Consider the following 22,257-nt stretch of genomic DNA (forward strand, 5'->3'; position numbering starts at 1 on the left):
TGGGAATTTTTTTTTTCTCATGTCAAGTGCATTGTGCATAAATAGATGTTTTTTCTCATGTTTCTTTCTGCATGAAGAAACACATTTTTTTGTCCCAGCAAAACAGAACACACGGTAAAATTATTGCACCAGTTTGTGAGAATTTAACAAGTTTTTCGCAAAATCCATACCATGCAAAAACATTTGCTCATCTCTAATGATCAGCTTTAAGTCACTATCAACAGAAATTTTAGTAGCACTATGCATAGCAGTATTTTTCCTTTACTACCCAGGTAATATAGAAGGATAGTAATTAATAAGATCAGTCAATGATTTAAGCAATGTAAGAATACTCTTACAAACAAAAGGTGCTCATATACAAATGACATACCTCTGGGTATTACTAGCACAAAGAGAGTGGCTGTTTAAACAGTGCCTGATTAATAAAATGGTAAAATACTGTCACCCTTACCAGAAATCATTAGGTGTGACTGATCCTCAGTCCTTTAATTTCCTTTGGGAAAATTAAACTCTGTACAAACCAATAATACATAGCCAAGTGACCAGCCATTAGCATGCTTCCCTATTGCAATTAAGTTGTAGAAATAATGATGTAGAACAGCTGACTGCAAAAAAGGAAAGTGAAAAACATGAATAGAACTGTATGATTTTAATTACCCCAGTGCAAAGTAAATAACAACAAAGAGAAAGCATAACAAATCCTGTAAAGATATAAGGCTAATGAGGCCTTCTCCTATAGACTCCATTTTAATCAAATAATTCAAAATTTTACATTGATTTTTGATTTGATCTGAGATATAATTAATCCTTGTTGGAGACAAAACAATCCTATTGGGTTTATTTAATGCTTAAATTTTTTAGTTGCCTATGGAAATCCAAAATAAAGACCCTTTATCTTGAAACCCCAGGTCCCGAGCATTCTGGATAACAGGTCCCATACCTGTACTCTAAAATTAAACATTTTTAACCAAACTAATTAGGAGATATAAATATTATAGCTATCAATAATGATGAGCAAATCTGTCCCGTTTGCAAAACTGCTGAAAAATTTACAAAACATTACCGTACTTTATTTGATGAGATTGGGACTATTTTTGCCACAACCACAACTTTTTTCTCACTCTGTGAATATTTGTTGTGGCAAATTTTTGTAGCAGCTTCACAAAAAAATTTGCCATTTGCGAAATGCAGAATTTCGCAACAATTACATGCCTGCCGAAAACATTTGCTCATCACTAGGGGGCTGATTTACTAACCCACGAATCCGACCCGAATTGGAAAAGTTCCGACTTGAAAACGAACATTTTGCGACTTTTTCGTATGTTTTGCGATTTTTTCGGCGTCTTTACGAATTTTTCGTTACCAATACGATTTTTGCGTAAAAACGCGAGTTTTTCGTAGCCTTTACGAAAGTTGCGTAAAATCTTGCGATTTTTCCGTAGCGTTAAAACTTACGCGAAAAGTTGCGCCTTTTTCGTAGCGTTAAAACTTAAAAGGTGCGAAGTTTCGCGTAAGTTTTAACGCTACGAAAAAAGCGAAACTTTTTGCGCAAGTTTTAACGCTACGAAAAATCGCAAGATTTTACGCAACTTTCGTAATGGCTACGAAAAACTCGCGTTTTTACGTAAAAATCGTATTGGTAACGAAAAATTCGTAAAGACGCCGAAAAAAATCGCAAAAAATACGAAAAAATCGCAAAATACCGATCTTTACGAAAAAAACGCAATCGGACTCATTTCGACCCGTTCGTGGGTTAGTAAATCAGCCCCTAGCTGTCAAGGGGGTACTTATAACTAACATATCGCATTAAAGATTGAATTGAAGCCTTTTAAATTGCAAAACCCACCTCTATTTCTATGACAAGCAACAGTGTTCTCCCTCTGAGAAATACAACCTATATATAATATCCCCTAGCCACAAAATTATCTCCCAGTTCACATGGAAGAACCCTCCCAGATTGCACGCTGCGATTTAGATACCCAGAATATGTTGGAGCAACATATTTTCACATTGTATTTATGTTAGACGAAATTAGTTAGCTAAAGTGAGCACTTTCATTGGGGAGCTTAAAGAGGTATGTATTATACCCATATGCTTTACATCTAGAACCTATGTAAGTTAAAGCACCAGTGATATATATTTTTAACTCTATGGGGCTGATTCATCAAAGTACGAGTTTGAATCCCGAAATGGGAAAAATTCAGATTAAATACGATAATTTCTGATAATTGCAAATAGCACGGAAATGCTTACGAAAAAAATCGTATAAGTCACGATAATATTGAATTGGTGATCCAAAAGTCATGAAATTTTCGTATCCGAACAATTGTAAATGGCGGGAAAACCTGTCTGACCGAAGCTTGAATGAATCCGAAACCTTCGTACTCGGCACAACAATACAACAATGTCACACAAATTTTGCTGCAAAGTACGAAAAAGTCACCCAAATATGTGAAAAAGTTGCAGAAAATACGCACAGTCCAAACAAATACGAATTTTTTGTATTTTCGAATTTCTTAATTAGTACACAGAACATTTCTTAAGTACACAGAACATTAAATACTAGACTACAGAAGAAAAGCAAAAAAAAAATAAAATAAGGGGATTAAAGAGAAAATACAGACAGTATTGGGTATTTGTATTGGGAAGGTAATGCTGGAACATGACGCCGAAAAAGACGCCGAAAAAATCGCAAAAAAAATACGAAAAAGTCGCAAAATGTTAGTTTCCAAACGGAATTGTTCCAATTCGGATTCGAAATCATGTCTTAGTAAATCAGCCCCTTAGTGTTGTATAATTTGTTATAATGTTGTAGCGTTTTTTTGCTAAAATCAAAAGCAGTTTTACTGCCAGATCAGTTGTTTTAATGTAAAAGCAATGAAGCAATTTACCATTAGCTACAATTCAAAAAACACAGATGTGTCAAACATATGGTTTCATGCTAATTATTTAAGCATTTTTATATTCAATTCAGCATGTTTGTTCAACTAGTAAAGGTTTATTCAAAGGATAAAATAAAAGTGCATATGTTAGGATACCTCTATAAAAAATAATATACAATAAATATAAATCATGGAAAGATGTTTCCAAACATTTACAGTTATGCACAAAATGACTTATATAAGTGCAAAGAAAATTTACAAAACTAAACGAAGGGGTTATAGAAAGGGTTGTAGAAAATTAATTCTTCAGTCATTCTCACTTTTTGATACATATCAGGCTACTTTGCACTTACAATTTGAGTCTTCACATCAATATTACATTAAACCATTAAAAGCTGTGTTCCCTAGTTTTCCTTAGATGGTCTTTGCACTTGCCTATAGTTGCACTCGGCGCCAGTGTCTCCATCCTGCCTCCTGCCAAATTGTGTGCAAGTGCACCTATTGATGTAGGGGAACCCTCAAGATGGTGGTAATGTTACGGCTCACACTGCAGGTCTGTGTCAATAGGTATTTATTGTGCTATGCCTTCTAACTCATTGTACATTGTGAGTAGCATCTACTAAGCAGGAGTTTTATTTCAAATACATGGTTTTTTACTATTTCAGTATTCTCTCTTTGTATGTATACTTGTCCTTGATGATTGATCTGTTTGTTCCAGTATATCAGAGCTTCTGATTGAGTCTTTTTAACTTTTGGCAATTATTCCTTTGGGTCTGGTGAGTAGGCACACTTACCAAATTATGACAGGTGGAGGAACTTTGAGAATTTGACACAGAGCACTTTGAGTATGGACTAATTTATTTATAACATTGCACTTTACATTTGTATTATTATAGTATTATTATAGTATTATTTAACAAGTTTTGAACTTATCGCACCATATTATTTTGTTTTATTATTTCTTTTTTTTCCTACATCTTCTGCTGTATCAATAGGTGCAGTAGACTTGTGCCGAACAAAAGTCATTTTAGAAGTCAGTTTAAGAAATGATGCATATCCATCTTTGCAGATTTTCAGTGCGATTGTGCATCTGGGATGACTGCATGAGACCCAACTCCCCCTCTTGAGCATAATTACTCTTGAAATTGTGGGTAAAAAAGCATTGTTATTCGTGGCCATGTTTGAATTTGCACATACTCTTGCGTTTACATATGAACCCTATTATGTTGTTCCTTATGCAATTTAGTAACATTTATTATGTTCCATTTCATTTTTTTAGTACCCCAACATAATCTTACTTTGGAATCTGCATATATAAGGTCCATACTGTTCTTCTTTTTATATTACTAGGACATCAGTGTAATTTTAAGGTACATTTCAGGTTAAATCCTTTTTATAAAGATCCAATAACAACAAGCTTCTCCTGAAACTGTGACCCTGTGCATCCTCATAAACCGTAGTGTATTGTGGTGTAGTGCTGTCAGCAAAGATCAGTAATCAGCTGGGTCTTAAATGAGAACAGGTCTTCAGTGGTTTAAGAAGTATTAATATCACTTCTAGCAGAAAGATTGTTTATTGGACTTGACATTTAGAAAATAATGAACTGAGCAAGAGCACTAGAAACTGTTGTCTAAGCAGCCATACTCATACACATATCCAGAATCTGGGTTAGGTAACCTAACATTTATTTTAGCATTTTAATCTAATTTTACATGTAATAAAATTAAATAATTTTGCTGGGAATACATTTTTGAGACCTTCAAGAAATCCAAGGAAATTCACAAAATTAGATAATAGAGGCTCTGTATTCTTATAAGGGCTTAGTCCAGCACAGCTGATTGTAAAGCTTCACCAGATCTGTGGTTGAAATGTTAATTACTACATTATACTGTACATTCCTCCACTGTGAAGAGATACTCCAAGCACAGATTCACAGCAGTATATTGCAAACTGTAAATTTTCAGCACAGTAGAAAAGCTGTATTTAAAGGCAATATTTGAGCCTTGTACCACCTGAGGCTTGTGTGACAAAAGGCACGTGTTTGCCTTTAAAACTGCCTCATGGTGATACTAAAAATATTTTTGTTGCATCGAAACTGGAATGCTGTATGGTTTGTCAGTATTGTGATAGATGTTCCCATTGGCAGTGCAAGCTTTTATTCTTTTAATATTAAGTGATTTGGCCATTGACACAAGGGATCAAGGGAAGGCTATACAACTTCCAAAGTGTTATTTGAAAGTAAATTCTTTTCATTTAGAAGTTTCAAAAAGCATTTATTGTCCACTACGAACCTGTGGGCACATGGTCTTCTTTATAAGTAACAAGGCAATTATGCGTAGTTTGTATAAATGGTGTATTAGGTTTGCCAGTAATTGGAAAGTATGGCTGGTGATTTAACAAGCTTACTAAATTGCCCCTTAACAAAAGTCATGCAAGTGCAGATATAGGATCTATTATCTAGAATACTTGGAACCTCAGATTTTCTGGATAAGGGAACTTTCTGAAATCTAGGTCACCATAGTTTACGTCTGCTAAAAGTAATTAAAGCATTAAAGGAGAAGGAAAGGTAAAAAGTAAGTTTTATCAGAAAGGTCAGCTATAAGCACTCACAGAAAATCTGCACTGAGTCCTCTATCAAAAGAAACACAGGATTTCTTGTCTCTTTTTTTGTAAACATGATGTTCCAGTGTCTGACTTCCTCTCTCAGAAACAACCTTAATTCCTGGGGCCAGAGTCTGTGCAGTTCTCTCCTCTCTCCCCTCTCCTGCTCCCCCCTCCCACCAGAATTCTAAGAACTCCCTCCCCCCTCCCTTAGGAATGTGTGATCTCAGCTATAACTGCAGGCAGGAAGCTACTTTAAATGGCAGCTGATGTCTTAAGCAAACGGAGAAAGCTTTTAAAGCTGTTTACTCAGGTATGGTAAAGCTTTCTTCAGAATAAATATATTGTTCTAGGTGGCTCTAATGTGGCAAATCTATTGGCAGTAAAATGCCAAAATGGCTTTCCTTCTCCTTTAAATAAACCCAATAGGATTGATTTGCCATCAACATGGATTCATGCAGATAGTTACAGTCATGTACAAGCTGATATATTATTGCAAATAAAATTCTTTTTAAAAATGAGAATGATTTGCTTCTAATGGACTCTGTGGGAGGAGCCCTTCCTTTAATTTGCAGCTTTCTGGATAATGGATTTCTAGATAAGAGACTCCATACCTATACTCTACTTTACTTTGGTTAAAAGTTACTTCACATTGGTTAAAAGGGTTCCAATAAACTGCCCACCCAGTGGATTTTGAAGCATTTTTTGCAAATGAGTTGGGCTTTGGTTACTCTTTTCTTGCATGAAGAAATCCTTTGCCACAGTGATCAGACACTATTATATGTGTCAACCAGTCTGTTGGTGGGTATTCCAGGAAAATGGAAAATGGAACTCTTCAGAATTATATGGGTTATAACCTTGATCCCATTGTACATGATGAGGACAGAGGCAAATAAAGTATGGGATCCCTGTCCCCAGCCAGTAGAATGGGGGGATCTCAGCTAAAGTAGTCTGTAAGACTGTATCTATATTTTTGAGTATGTCTTTATTTTTTAATGAAAAGTAGTGATGAGTGAATTGTTTTTGCCAGGCATGGATTCGCTGTGAAATTCCGAATTTCGCCATTGGTGGATTTTTTTTACAAAACTGCAGCAAAAATTTGCTGCAACAAATAGTGAGTGAGAAACAAGTTGCGGTCGTGTCAAAAAAAGATTGTGGTTGCATCCAAAAAGTTGTGGTCATGGTGTGGTAGCAGCATTCCGTGAATTTTTCACCGTTTGCAGTTCTGCAAATTTTTCAGAGAAGCAAAACAGGACAGATTCACTCACTACTAGTGAATGGGCATGTGTTTGTGTGTTTCTGTTTATCTGTATTGCTCTATTTATTAAGGTGCTTGCTTCTTTGTAGTCTCTTGTACATTATTCTGCATAACAGAAATTATGTCAAAACTGCTCGGTAATATTGTTACACATCTACAGGTATGGCATACTGTGCCATCTGTGATTTTATGATTATATTGTCTAAAAGACATTGCTACAGTATTATCCTATTAGTGAGAATCCGTTGATTATTAAATTACCCTTGTACTGCTGTATGTCTCAGTAACAACCTCTTGTGTATGCCTCCTTTTTCCTGTGGACTGACTACTGGAGTTAAGTCGAGAAGAAGAGGTAATAAATATCCATAATCCTGTTTCATGTGGATTCTTTGTACCTTTGTACCTTACAGTTGGCTTGTCATGTGGGTATTTTTTAATTTTTTTATTCTTTAATTCTTTCTGATGAAAAGAAAGGCGCTTGGCATGCATGTCATCTTTCAGAGGGAATACTAACTCTCCTAAATATATTTAGGAAATCACAATTCAGTCTAATAAACATATTTTACTTTGACTGAAAAAGGCAAGCTACTAAAGCAGTTTTGTTTAAATACACCCACACAGTATCTGATCTCTAATGTTTTTTAAGCATCACACAGTTAACTGCGGTAACCAAAACACCCCTAATGTGAATTCATTTTATGTGCACTCTGATTTAATTACCATGCAATGTTTCATCTGCAGCATATTAAAGGAACCTTCATTTTAGAGTCTCTAAAGATTAGTTGTTTTTGTAAAGAGAGCAAAGGGGGAAACATTTCCAAAAGGACAGAATGACTGGCCACTGGAGAAACTACAAGGATTTCTAGTTAATTACTCCATTGCATATACCGTCCCTTTATTATGCAGATAAGATAATTCTGTGGGCAGTTGTAGGTAATTGGCAGCCTGCAAGCTTTTGTTCGCTAATTCAAGGCCATTTTATTATGTCAGTAGAAGGCATGCTCATTAACTCTCATTGACACATGGTCCTAAACCAGCTGCTAAAACCTGCCACGTGTGCCTAGTAATATCAAGATCTGTCCTTTCCTCTCTATCTAGCTACTAAGATGGCCCTAGATTCCTTTATCCTATCATACCTAGATGACTGCTTTCTCACTTTCAACATCTTTTTCTGCTGCCAGCATACTCTCTTTCAGTATAGTACACCATACTATATGCATCTATTGTAAATCTATCTGTATGTTTCATAGCCACCTTTTACAAAACTACATACAAGCTTAAGTCTTTTCCCACTTTAAAGGAAATGTATACCCCCAGAATGAATACCTAACCAACAGATAGTTTATATCAAAAGGAGGCTGCATTATCTGTGTAGTAATTTGCTATTTAAAGAACCTTTGAACATGCCCAGGATTTTACACTGACAACTTGAATATGAATGATAAAACAATTTATATCATTCAAATTATCACTGGCACTACAGCAACATGGATAATACAATTAATAAACTATGTTATATAAACACAGCAACCATTGTAGATATCAATAAAACTATGTTCTTTTACACCCCCCTCAATTTATGTATATAGAGTGCATAGATTTCTTGAGCTCCTTTACCTTTTTCTTATTTTTTATCAAGTACTCAGTTCAGTTACTGAATTAGGGTTAGGCAGTAGGAGCACCTGCTGGGGGCCCAAGCATTTTGGGAAAGGTACATTTTCAGAAAAAGTGCAGTCATCACAACAATGGCACTTGTCTGACCATGTCTCCTCCCTCCCTACCCCTGAACTGGTGAAGAACTGCAGAACTGGTCTGCATCTATTACCTAACTCATACACAAAATAACTAGTCCAGGGATCCCAGTGAAAAGTAGCATCATTGGGAAATGAGTGCTTGCTGGCTACTCTCCTGAACTAGTGGTTAGGAAGAGTAGCCAGCAACCAAGAAGTCCCAGTTCAAACTCCAGCAAAACCTTATAGAAAGAGGGTTGCAATGCTCTGCAACTCTGGCAATAAAGGTAATCATTTGACCCCCCCCCCTCTTCTATCAGATTACACTACTTTACTGTATGTACAGGATAAATATATTATACATTAACATTACTTTTCAGATTTTCAAATTAAATCTACAAAAGGATGAATCATCATCGTGTTTGTTAAAGAACAAAAAAATGCATTCATCCATAATTCAAGTGCGCAGTGCCCCTGATGTGAACTAGATATCCATGAAACATACGTTGTTCATGTTGCTGAGAGATTTGTTTCTGCAAAGAAAAATTGCCATTGCGAGCAAAGCCACGTCTTTGCTATGCTAAACATCTGTTTCACTGAGTAGGTTGTGCAGCGTCAGATCTTCTCTCTGTTAGCAATGTAGAACTGAAATAGTCCACAATTCCAAGTACAATTTATATTCTCTGTTAAATGCTGGAATTTTGTGGACATGTTTTTGTTACCTCTATCCTTAAAATGTTTTGTTAAAAAATAAAATCAATAATAATTGCCCAGTTGTTTGGATCATATGCAGTATTTATAGATAGGATCTATAAAACATTATTGTCTCCAGGCAAAATATAATAAAAAAGTTAGATTTATTTTTGGAGAACTAAAATGCTACACCTTATGTTTTGGGCTCCTGTACCAGAAGGCCACAGTATAGATTATGACTTTCTTTCCGAAAGATTCTTTGAAGAGTAGTGGTGAGCGAATCTGTCCCTTTTCGCTTCACCATAAAAATTGCGAAATGGCAAGAAAATTCGCAAAACGGCAAAAAAATTGTGAAATGCATTTGTTGTGCAATTTTTTTTTCCTTTTTGTCATCCTCGTTTATTTTTTGACGCCTGCGCTGTTTTTGACGTGACCGTGCCCAATTTTGATGCAACTGCACTTTTTTTTACGCGACTGTGTCCTTTTTTGATGCGACCGAGCTTAATTTGACGCGCCCTTTTATTACGCACCCAATTTGACACTCAACAAAAAAAATTCCGCGAATATTGGAATATGAAAAATTACCATTAAGTCATGCCAAAAGAAATCAACGCAAATCACATTTTCCATTTATTTTTAAACAAGTAGAGGAATTGTGATTGGGGTAAAAATCACAATAAAAAACCTTGTGCGGCACGGGGACTGGGGAAAATATAGAAGGAAAACATCACGAAAATGCTTACAAAAAAATCGTAATAGTCATGATAATATCGTATTGGAATCCAAAAGTCACAAAATTTTCGTATCCGAACGAAAGCCTTTCTGACTGATGTTTTTGGAAGCCTCCCATAGGACTCAATGGCACTCCAAAACTTGTCATACAAATTGTTGCAAGGTACGAAAAAGTTGCGCAATTAATGAAAAAGTCGCAAAACATACGTACAGTATGAAAACTTTTTTGTATATGGATTCAATCGTACTTTAATTAATGTGCTCCTAGGTGATCCAAATTATGAAAAGATCTGGAAAACTCCAAGTCCCACCCATTCTGGATATTAGATCCTGTAATATACAAAAATTTACTTTTAAAAATGGACTCAGTAGAACACATATATCAAATGTATAACACAATGCATAGAAGGCTCATTGGATTTATATTGCATAGTCCTGTTGGCGGTTTCTATTTAACATAATAAAAAGAGATGTCAATAATCAGTCAAACTTTTGTATTCTCCATGGCATGGTGGAGAGAATCTACTACATAAGTACACATATTAGTTAAGGCAATCAAGTTTGGTGCTTTAATATGCCTTTTATCTTTAATGTGTCAAAATTGCTCCATTAAGGGAATCTGTAGATAGAAACCACTCAAAAATGACTTAGAAGATCAGTGCTCTCCAGTCAAGGTTTTGTCAGTTGCCTAGTAACCAAATGCCATTATAAGTAAAGCCAAAAGAGATATGTTGATTCCCAATTAGAGGAGTAAGCAGTGGGAAGCTCCCATGACCTTCTCTTATAATAAAGTAATAAAGCAAACATTCATGTGGCCTCCAAATAGGCTTTATATGTTCTATGAAACCTAATAATGATTTTGTTCATAAACATTGCAGTCCCTCTGTTAAACAAGCCAGTTTTCTAGTTTAAGGGCCAGATTCAATGATCGCAAATGTTACGATACAAAATTTTCGTATTGAAACGATCATTTGCGATAGTCACAAAATTTTCGTATCCGAATTCTCGTAAACGGGGCAAAAACCTTTCTTTGATCCTTCAGTGCATGATTTTGGAAGCCTCCCATAGGACTCAATGGCACTCTGCAGCTCCCACCTGGCCCAAGGAAAGTCTCCCATAGGGCTCAATGGCACTCTGCAGCTCCAACCCGGCCCAAGGAAAGTCTCCCATAGGGCTCAATGGCACTCTGCAGCTCCAACCCGGCCCAAGGAAAGTCACGATACTGAAGCTTGAATGAATCCAAAACTTTCGTACTCGTTGTGACAAATACGATTTTGTCGCACAAATTGTCTCGCAAAAGTACAAAAAAGTTGCACATATTAACGAAAAAAAATCGCAAAAACTACTCACAGTTCTAAAACTTACGAAAAATACTATTTTTTTTGTATTCGGACTCAATCGTACTTTGATGAATGTGCCCCTAAATGTATACTCTTCAATAAGAGTGGCACACAATAGCCATTTGACTGTCAGTCTTTATTTCAGGCCCCTATAAACCAAAACTATAAATGGATTTTAAAAAATGTTGATGTTATAATGGGCGTGCCACCCTATTGATACTACTAATAATCACTTATTAACACCTACACATAAGCAATGTATATTTTTTGCAATTTGTTATCTGTTTTTATTTAATCTAGAAATCTACAAATACTAATTTAGAATAATCACTAGGTTTACTAAAGAGAGTCTTAATAATGCAAACAAAAAAACACATGACAGTGTTCATGTTCAGCTTGAAAAATTAAATTGACCCAATTTACCCAGGAGCACACATGAGAAATGAATATATTCAAATACATACTGCACAACATCAATTTATGTTCACAGACATATACAAATTTGCATTTAGTAAGTACAAATTAGCTATCCACTGAAGGTGAATGGGAAACATTGTTTATTAATTGTATAAGCCTCACTTAAAGTCTGACTTGCCATAAGATAAACACAACATACTTATTGTTGGTTCATCAATTCAGTTTGAATAGCAGGATTTTGATTTTCACACTGATTGATTTTCACATTCATTATACAAAACAATAAGTCTAGGAGGATACAGCAATGATCATGTGTAGGATTAATTCTGGATTGTACTATATAGAACAAAGGTCCCATTCTTTATTAACTTGCTCTCGCACCCTGTAAAATATAATTATATCTGGGTAAAATATTTTTAAGGTTATACAAAGAGGCAGCTTCATCTAAAAAAATTGCTGTCACAACACCCCCATGCACACCCATCCACCACCATGACCTGGAGGTGGGCATAGACAGTACTGTTTCTATTTTTGCTGATGACACTAAATTGTGCAAAACTATAAGTTCCATGCAGGATGCTGCCGCTTTGCAGAGCGATTTGACAAAATTAGATAACTGGGCAGCAAACTGGAAAATGAGGTTCAATGTTGATAAGTGCAAAGTTATGCACTTTGGTAGAAATAATATAAACGCAAACTATCTACTGAATGGTAGTGTGTTGGGGGTTTCCTTAATGGAGAAGGATCTAGGGGTTTTTGTTGATAACAAGTTGTCTAATGCCAGGCAGTGTCATTCTGTGGCTACTAAAGCAAATAAAGTGCTGTCTTGTATAAAAAAGGGCATTGACTCAAGGGATGAGAACATAATTTTGCCCCTTTATAGGTCCCTGGTAAGGCCTCACCTTGAGTATGCAGTGCAGTTTTGGGCTCCAGTCCTTAAGAAGGATATTAATGAGCTGGAGAGAGTGCAAAGACGTGCAACTAAACTGGTTAAGGGGATGGAAGGGTTAAACTATGAGGTTAGACTGTCGAGGTTGGGGTTGTTTTCTCTGGAAAAGAGGCGCTTGCGAGGGGACATGATTACTGTGTACAAGTACATTAGAGGGGATTATAGGCAGTTGGGGGATGTTCTTTTTTCCCATAAAAACAATCAACGCACCAGAGGCCACCCCTTTAGATTAGAGGAAAAGAACTTCCATTTGAAGCAGCGTAAGTGGTTTTTCACGGCGAGGGCAGTGAGGTTATGGAATGCCCTTCCTAGAGATGTGGTAATGGCAGATTCTGTTAATGCCTTTAAGAGGGGCCTGGATGAGTTCTTGATCAATCAGAATATCCAAGGCTATTGTGATACTAATATCTACAGTTAGTACTAGTGGTTGTATTTATAGTTTATGTATGTGAGTGTATAGATTGGTAGGTGTGGGTTGTGTGTGCTGGATTTACTTGGATGGGTTGAACTTGATGGACACTGGTCTTTTTTCAACCCTATGTAACTATGTAACTATGTAACTATGTAACTATGTGCCCTCAAATTTAGGACAAACACAACAGATGTGTTACTTTTCCATAGCTTGTGATGTACATATTGTGCTTTCTATGCCAGGTACCAAACAGCAGTCAGAATAGTTATTGATGCTGTGCAGTTTCCATACAGTTTTCGTAATTTTCCTCTTTGCCGTTTATGTTTATGTTTAGTTAATGTTCCCATGATAAATACAAATACTAATTTTCCTGTGCAGTTTTTATACTATGACAAAAATGACAAAGGTTAGAAGATAAATTAGATTTTAAAATGTTATGTGTGTATTCTAACATAGTAGCTTGGCTTATGCATTTTCCCCACCGATATCTAGTGGTAGAGGAACCACAAAATGTCTTTCTGTTACACTCTAAGCCATACAATCTGTTAGGGTTCCAGATTAGAAATCCATTACTAGGATGGATTTGGATGAAACACCATAATGAAAAGATGTACTGTTCTTATCATAGAGAAATTCAATTGGCTTTGAGGTAGGATGGGTCATATATTTCCCCCATTACTCACCTATTAGCCAGTTTGGCTAATTGATCTTAAAAGATCATACAAGACTGTACCCAGGACTGGATTTATAAGCCGGGCGCAATGAGGCCGCCCCCTGTCTGTCGACCTTCCCCCCCCCCCCACGATCGCACATGCGCGGGTCTTTTCAATCGCGTGCAGAGCAGTGGGGGAGAGGTCCCCTTTGCTCCTCATACGAGAAGAAACTTTAATATTAGTTCCTCCAACTATGATGAGCTACAGGGCATGAGCTACAGAGGGATGAGCTACAGAGGAAGTGACCCAGTAGGTCTTCATAGTCGGATAGAGAATGAGTGCTCAGAAAGCAAAAGGTGTAATTATGTCATCATACAGTATAATGATATAACGGTCATCATACAATTTGTTAAAGGGGTGCTTCACCTTTACATTAACTTTTAACATGTTATAGAATGTCCTGTCCCTAGCAACTTTGCAATTGGTCTTCATTATTTTTTTATAAATTCCAAATGATTTGCCTTCCACTGCTAAATTTTTCCAGCTTTCAACTAGGGGGCCACTGACCGTGGCAGCCAAAAACTATTGTTCTGTACACTTACAAATGTATTAATATTGTTCCTTTTTATTACTTTTCCTACTATTCAGCCCCTCTCCTATTCATATCCCAGTCTTTCATTTAACCCACTGCCTGGTTGCTAAGGTAAACAAGACCCCAGCAAACAGATAGCTACTGAATTTCCAAACTGGAGAGCTGCAGAACAAAAAGTTAAATAACTAAAGAAAACAAAAAAAAAAAAACATTAACACCAATTGCAAATTGCCTCAGAATATCAATGTCTACGTCATATTAAAAGTTAATTTAAAGGTAAACAACCCCTTTAAATGTTCATTTATAACATCATCAAGATACTGGAAGGAAATAAACCTCTTAATTAGACACAACCAGGTTTTGTCTTGAAAGTCTTAAGCATTCATATTTTTTCTGTTTTCTAAAGTCATTTTGGTAGTTTGTCAATATATTTCTTAAAAAAAAAAGAAATTCAAAAGGCCACTCGAAAAGACTCAGGCTTTTGGTTTGAGAGAATAGAATGACCTTGTAGCTGGGCAAAACTGTACGGCAGTTAATTTATGGGATAGTTTTTTTCCAATAGATATTTTTCTGTGAGTACATAAAAAAGACATTTTATTCCATGCAGCTAGTTAGTAGTAATTGGATTTCATTGTGACAACCACTCAAATCAACAATAGTTTCAAGGTCAATTTGGGTCCTCTTCAGTTTATTGCAAAATAGTCACTTAGTTTGTTTTCAAACTTTCGGTAGAGACATATAAATAAATAAACAAACAAATTAAAAATCTAAAATAAAACAGGAGGAGACGAGAACATTGCTTATAACAGTAATAAGTAATAGTTTGTACTGTATACCATAATAGTGTGGGGTATTGCAGCATGAACAGGAAGGTACAGTATATATTTTATATATGTTTTTGTTGATCAGATAACAAGGAGCCTTAGCATAGATATTTTTGTTTGAGAGATGCAGTTTACAGAATTCCATGATAATGAAAGAAAGTCAGAAACAGTTCATCTTTTGGCAGCCCAGGAGCTCAGTACACAGGAGATGATAAAGAGGAGAGAAAAAAAAGTATCTTTTAGATTTACCTAATAGAAAGGACTCTCAAAAAAAGAATAAAGAAAAGAAAGGTATATTTGTGAATAATTTATTATTAATGTTCTGACACAGAATAAAAAATTCAAACAGCCATATATTCTATACTATATTTCCTATATATGCTATAATTCTCTGGTCTCATTGTAAGTATGTATGCTTATTGCAATTATTTCTAATCAAGTAACTTGCAATATTAACAATGAATAGACATTTTTCAAGTGTTTGTTACTGAATCAACAGCTAAATACATGTTCTTTTTCTGTGTGATGGCTTTGGGAGCGACTGTACCTCCTAACTCCATTGTGTATAAGGCAGGAAGTGTTGCTAATTTTCCTATCAAGTCTAACAATGCCTCCTGCCAGTCATACAGCAAATGCTGTGCAGAGAAATAAAACTGTCCAGCCTGCTTCTGCACCCGGCATGGCAGATAAAGAAGAAGGATGGGCAATAAAACAATAATGTGATAATGTGCAAACAGGAGTGTTTTGCATTTGTTAGATATGTATTGAGTTTATATGGTTTCTACAAGTAAATGTGAAAGGAAAAACGGCATTGATTCTTTATGTGTCCAGAGCATATGTGACAACCAATGTCTATGCTTTCAATTACCTTCTTGCAAAGTATTTTAGTCTTAGGACACAATGTTGTCTTCCCCCTCCCCACCCTTTGGTGAGACTTTTATTATTTTCCTTTTTAAGGGTTGTAGCCATGTATTTTGCTGCCGCACTCTAAGTTGCTTCCTGGCATAGCTGTGATATTGGGATTTATCCAACCAGTGCACTCTGGAAGAAGTTTGTTCAGTTTATGTTCTGCCTGGTTTTCCTGTGGTTATTGTGGTTTTGCCTATCTCCATACAAACAGCTGTTTTTGTATCTCACAAGGAGCAAAGTAAGTATGGCTAATGCCAGACGAGGTGTAGGGCGGATATTTTCGGTTAGCGGAAAAGCGCTAAAAGCAATGCTTTAGTTATCTAAAAGTTCCATGAAATGTTCTTTGGATAATATCATTTCACAGGCATTCCATAGGGAAGGCTTGATGCCATGTTGTGTGTTTCACGCTACAATCATTTTTGTACATTCTCAGGTGAATTTAGCCGGTATGAAGCCATAATACCTGTGACAATTAATCAGTGATTGGCATTTTCAATCAGCTGCAGGAAGAACAATGATATCAAATATTTGATGGGTTTCTGCCCAGGTGCAACTTTGCCGAGTGTTCATAAATGAGCTCCACTATTTGTTAACTGACATTGTCAGCAAAAAAGTTCATATTTCAAAGAAAAGGTTTTAGTGGCCATTTTTTTAGGTCTTTATCTTTGTCTCTTACATAGCTTTAAAATGGGTGGGTGCTTTAAAATGGACACAATGAGGAGTTCATATTTATGCAATGAATTAAGGTTCTTGCATTCAAACACATCCTGCCTATTTAAATAAATAGTTGGTAACTATGGATGTTGTAACTCTGGAGCTACCTCCGCCCTCAACGTGTTGGTCCCAAAGCGGGTTGCATCAATAGGCGTACTGGACTTGTGACCAATGAATCAGAGGAAAATTCCACTTTGAACTTTATTTACGTCAAAATACATGTGCAATCGACCCCATTATGACACATCAGGCACAATTGTTACAGATGCAACTTGGAATGTGGATGCCATTATGCTGCAATTATGGAGAAAATGCTGCATTAAAACCACAGTGATTTGTGTTCAAAATTGAACTTTGCACTCTGCCATTGTGTTCATAAATGAGCAATTGTATGGTTCCTACCATGTCTCCCTCATTCCAAAAACATACAAGCATAAAACTGAGACCAGTGTGAGTGGGCCATAGTGAATATACAGTGTAATGTAATAAAAAGTATTACATTTGCCCACATCTAGTAACACATAGGGGCTGATTTACTTACCCACGAACGGGTCGAATGGAGTCCGATTGCGTTTTTTTCGTAATGATCGGTACTTTGCGATTTTTTCGTATGTTTTGCGATTTTTTCGGATTCTTTACGAATTTTTCGGATCCAATACGATTTTTGCGTAAAAACGCGAGTTTTCCTATCCATTACGAAAGTTGCGTAAAAAGTTGCGCATTTTGCGTAGCGTTAAAACTTACGCGAAAAATGCGCAACTTTTCGCGTAAGTTTTAACGCTACGCAAAATGCGCAACTTTTTACGCAACTTTCGTAATGGATACGAAAAACTCGCGTTTTTACGCAAAAATCGTATTGGTAACGAAAAATTCGTACAGAATCCGTAAAAATCGCAAAACATACGAAAAAGTCGCAAAATGTTCGTTTTCAAGTCGGAACTTTTCCAATTCGGGTCGGATTCGTGGGTTAGTAAATCAGCCCCATAGTAACCAATCAGATTTTTGTTTTTAAACAGATGGCTGGTAAATGCTACATAAGTGTTAGACAAGAAGGAAACTTAATGTAAGAATATTTATTATAGTTCCCTCATAGATTGTAAGCTCATTTTGGACAGGAGCTGATGATTGTCATAAACAATGTCTAAAAACTGTTGGTGCTACATAAATACAGGATAAATAATAACCTGTCTTGCCCTTTCAGTCCCTATGTCCTTGGATCCAATTAAAGTTAAACAGTCTTACCCTTTCCTTAGGAAGCCAGTGTTTCTACCTAACACAAATATAACACTAAACTGTATGTTGCAGACCACTAAATGTAATTTTTTTTAATCTTTACATTTACTTTTTTATCTGTCTGGTTACATCTTACTCCTGCTACTTTTTTTATTTAATTTAAAATACTCCTTTTTACTTTTATTTCAGCTCTAGATCATGCCACAAACATTCTGCAATGGCTCTCGTGGGTGTTATTACTAAGCTGCAGAGTTTGACTTTTTAGCTTTTTACTCATAAAAACACACTTTCAGCAGTTTAGCCAGCCTACAAAATTGCAGAGGTGCTCTAGTGTTTGGCTTTAAAGATAAAAAGTTGATTAATTTTGCAATGTGTTGCAGCATTTTGGCACATGGTCCCTAGGAACATAAGCCAATATGACTCCAAGTAAGGTTTGTATTATCCAACAACATGGCCAATTTGTTTAGGTAAAAGATGCAGCATGAACCTGAAAAGTCCATGTTTTTGTGAAGCGCAAATAAGTACAAAGAGTAAAATCTTACCTTACATACCTTACAGGCCCAGGTGTGCACCAAATTACAGTCAATAATCAGGGTCCCCTCGGGCAGAAAGGTGTCACCAAATGTTGGTTCTGAGTCTTTCACCCGGAATCAAAGACATTATTATTTTATATAATATCAAACAAACAAAATTATGATATTATATTTTTTATGATATCATTGGCAATTGATCATTCTTCATAATCAGCCTATTTATGATCGGTCTTTTAATCATATGCTTAATCACTTGTTACCAGGTCAACATACCTTTTAAGCTGCTCATTTTATAATTTCTCCTTTTCCTATGGTTCTATAACCCATCTCGTAATTATTCTCATAATTTCCCTCTGTCAAATTAGTTGGTCCTATCAAATGACCTACTATATTTATACTTTAAATGAATAATACAGCTGATTTTAAGTATTACCCAAGTTACAGAAGAACTTGATGACCTTTATATTGGACGCAGAACACTGATGAGATTTGTAATATCTTTTATAATTATCAGGAGAGGGTACAGTATCTATTTTAATATGTATGTTTGAGAAGTATTATTATGCATCAGAGAAATGTGGTTAGGCTACAGAGCAGTGGTTCCCAAACAGTGAACAATCACATTTTCCCTAGATAGTCATAGAACTATGGCTGAATAGCTAAACCAACAACATTTCCATATATCCTTAACCTTGTTATTAGCCAGGGGTGGCTCTGAACCCATGTTGGACATCACAGTGGGGCTTGAACAAAAAAAAAAAATAGAAAACCACTGCTACAAAAACAGCCAGAGTTCTACACATTCTTGTTTGAATACAGGACATGTATTATAATAAATATAATTAATACATATAAATACACAAATGAAGTGCCATGTGGTATGAGACACAGTAGGAAGGAGGTCCCTGCCCTATAGAGCTTGCAGTCTAAGTGGGTTGGCACTTAAGTGCAGGACTGGAAAAAATCATTAAACAAGAAAGGTTTAAGACGAGATGGCAGTGGGTGTGGATGGTGTAAAAAGACGGTGGCCCTGAGAGGAGGGGAGGAGATGGCCAGGAACATATAGTGAGACAAGTGAATAGACAAGTTAGAAAAAGTATTTAGTATGCTTTCCTTTGCTTAACAGGCAGCCATGCTAAAGATTTGTTACATTTAAACAGCAACAGTTCTAATTTCTTTTGAGCAGAATCTACTGGTTGACAATGTTATCCTGCTGGTAAAAAGCAATGCACTTCCCATGAAAGAGCAGGCTGTTCCATTAAACCAGTTAACATAGTGATGGTTATTTCTCATGGATGCATGAACAAATCTTGTCATGGGAATGACATTACAAAAATAACATAATGTTACATAAATTAACCTGTCATTTGTTTTTACACTTTGCATTTTTACAGACAGTAACTTCATCCTCGCAAATGCTCAGGTTGCCAAGGGATTCCCAATAGTTTACTGTTCAGATGGATTCTGCGAACTTGCTGGATTTGCACGAACGGAAGTCATGCAGAAAAGTTGCAGCTGTAAATTTCTATATGGTGCTGAAACAAATGAACAGACAACACTTGAAATTGAAATGTCACTAGAGGAAAAGAGCGAATTCAAGGGGGAAATCATGTTCTACAAAAAGAATGGTAAGTGCATCTTCCCGGGCCTTTTATTTATAGTTGCTTATTCGTATGTAAATGTAATGAATCATTATGAGTGGGATGCAATATAAACTGAGAGATGCAATCTATTTATTAACACACAACAGCAGCATACAAAAATAATGGAAAGGTCATGGCTGGTATCTGTTGCAGCATAAGAATATAATACATATATGTTTATCACTTTACATAAATAAAAATTATTTATTAAAGAGTTCTTTATTAAACCTGCAAACCATGGCAATACACAAGGATAAGTTAAACACAATTATCTTTGGCTTTTGTAATAGAAGCCCAGATGTATATGCATTATTATGGATTATCTCTGCTGAGTAATCAGCTGTATGAAAATGGATGAAAAAGAAAATTAAGCAATATGATTGCTGAATCCTAAGTAGTTTTTTCAAAGCAACAATCTATAGGATGAGAAGGAATTCCTCCAGGTGACACAGATTCGGTCAGGTCAATGCTTCCATAAGTGTTTGCGGAATACATTTTGAGAAGAGTGCTCGCAAGAGATCAATATAATTTGATAAGTGTATTTGATATTTGTTGTTGTTGAATGTTCCAGGCACTTTTACCTGAGAACAGGTAAAGCATTCTAAAAGTAGGCAGCTCTCAGTGTCAATCAAGAGGGAGGAGAAAGTGAATTAAAAGTAGTTAAGGCAAACGTCTTTGGCTGATGAAAAAAGAACTGATGATGCAAAGGGCCTGAGGACCAATACCTCAGATAATTGCACCGGTGAACATTTCATCATACAACATCTTTTAGACAGGTCAGCTAGTTTGAGGACAGTTTCTGTGGAGCTGACCTTAGCTTATAAGTGGTAGGATTATGTCAGTTAAGTTAGCTGAGGCTGAGAAGCTGAGGGGAAAGGCAGGGACTTAGGGGTGTATTTTTTAACATTGGAGACAAACTCTCACTGGTTGTCCATAGCAACCAATCAGCAATTCGTTTTGGACGGTCACCTAAAAGTTAGAAAACAAAAGCAAAGATCTGATTGGTTGCTATGAGGAACATCACCAATGACTTTTGTCTCCAATGTTTATAAATATGACTATTAGAGTTCCATCAGCACTTACCAGTAAGGGCTGTACATTCAGGGCCAAAGGTCTAGGTGGGTCCTTGCCCCACTAGGCAGAGCACTTTTGATATATGTTTCAACCTGGGCCAGACACCCATGTGGGCGATGAAGGCCTGTGAATAAAGGAGATAATCAGAAAGGTTCCTTGACTCCAAAGGTTTAAGAAACCAAGCTTGAACTCCTTTTTTTCTCTGAACTTACTATCCCGTTTCAGGGCCTTCACTCCTCTTGTTCAAATTTGTAGAACATGTTGTGCATTTATTATTTTTTTAGGAGTAGTTGCCTCTTGAGAGAGCAGAGTTGCTTATATTTATCTTTATATCATTGACACATTTACCCAGTGTTTTACAGACATTATGCATTATTTCCTGCCCCATTGGGCCTTACAATCTAAAATCCAGTAGGGTTAATTTTATTAAGAGTTTTGGTTCTCTTAACTTACAAGTTGCTGACCATTTATCCTCCTAAGTTAAATCCATGAGAGCTATATTCACAACAACTGACACAGAATTCATATTAAAGCACATAAAATCCTAACGTTCCTTGTATGCTCTAGTAGCCTTGCAAGAGGGATATTAAATTACTCCTGCTAATGAAGTGCTTCAATGGGTGGCATGCATGCAGTTATATGTGGCTGAAAGGAAGAAATGTTTAAATAAATGAGAAATGTTTAAATAAACTTGCAACACCACTTCCCAAAACATTGGTATTTCTAATGAAATGCAGATTACTTAAGTAGAGACAAAGATGTGGAAGAGCATCCATGCATACAATATACATTCAGAATATGTTTTCTAAAAGTAGAGACTATTTGTTTGTCAACAGAATAACCTGTTTGAAAATAAGACCCCAAAAGGCCTTTTTTCATTCTAAATTCACTTGAATGGAAATTAAAACACAGAGGTCCTTCTCTATCAAGGATTCACATAACTCTACAAGGGCCATAAGACTGTTTAATCTGTCATTACTCTATACTGTAGACTAATTACACAAGATCTACAAGTTCTTGTGACAGACATTTAACTGTCTTGCCCCATATATAATGAAAGGCAAAATG

At 36.1% G+C, this 22,257-nt stretch overlaps 1 protein-coding gene across 1 annotated transcript in view; it reads left to right on the forward strand.

Annotated features, from left to right (window-relative positions):
- The window catches only part of kcnh8 (potassium channel, voltage gated eag related subfamily H, member 8), a 148,555-nt gene that overhangs the window by 51,681 nt on the left and 74,617 nt on the right, over positions 1–22,257 (forward strand). Inside the window, exon 2 of the mRNA XM_031904503.1 lies at positions 19,867–20,100. Within this exon, the coding sequence (XP_031760363.1) occupies positions 19,867–20,100 (234 nt within the window). The remainder of the gene's footprint in view (positions 1–19,866; positions 20,101–22,257) is intronic.

The sequence above is a fragment of the Xenopus tropicalis genome, chromosome 6 (genome assembly GCF_000004195.4).
Source record: "Xenopus tropicalis strain Nigerian chromosome 6, UCB_Xtro_10.0, whole genome shotgun sequence".
NCBI classification, from domain to species: domain Eukaryota; kingdom Metazoa; phylum Chordata; class Amphibia; order Anura; family Pipidae; genus Xenopus; species Xenopus tropicalis.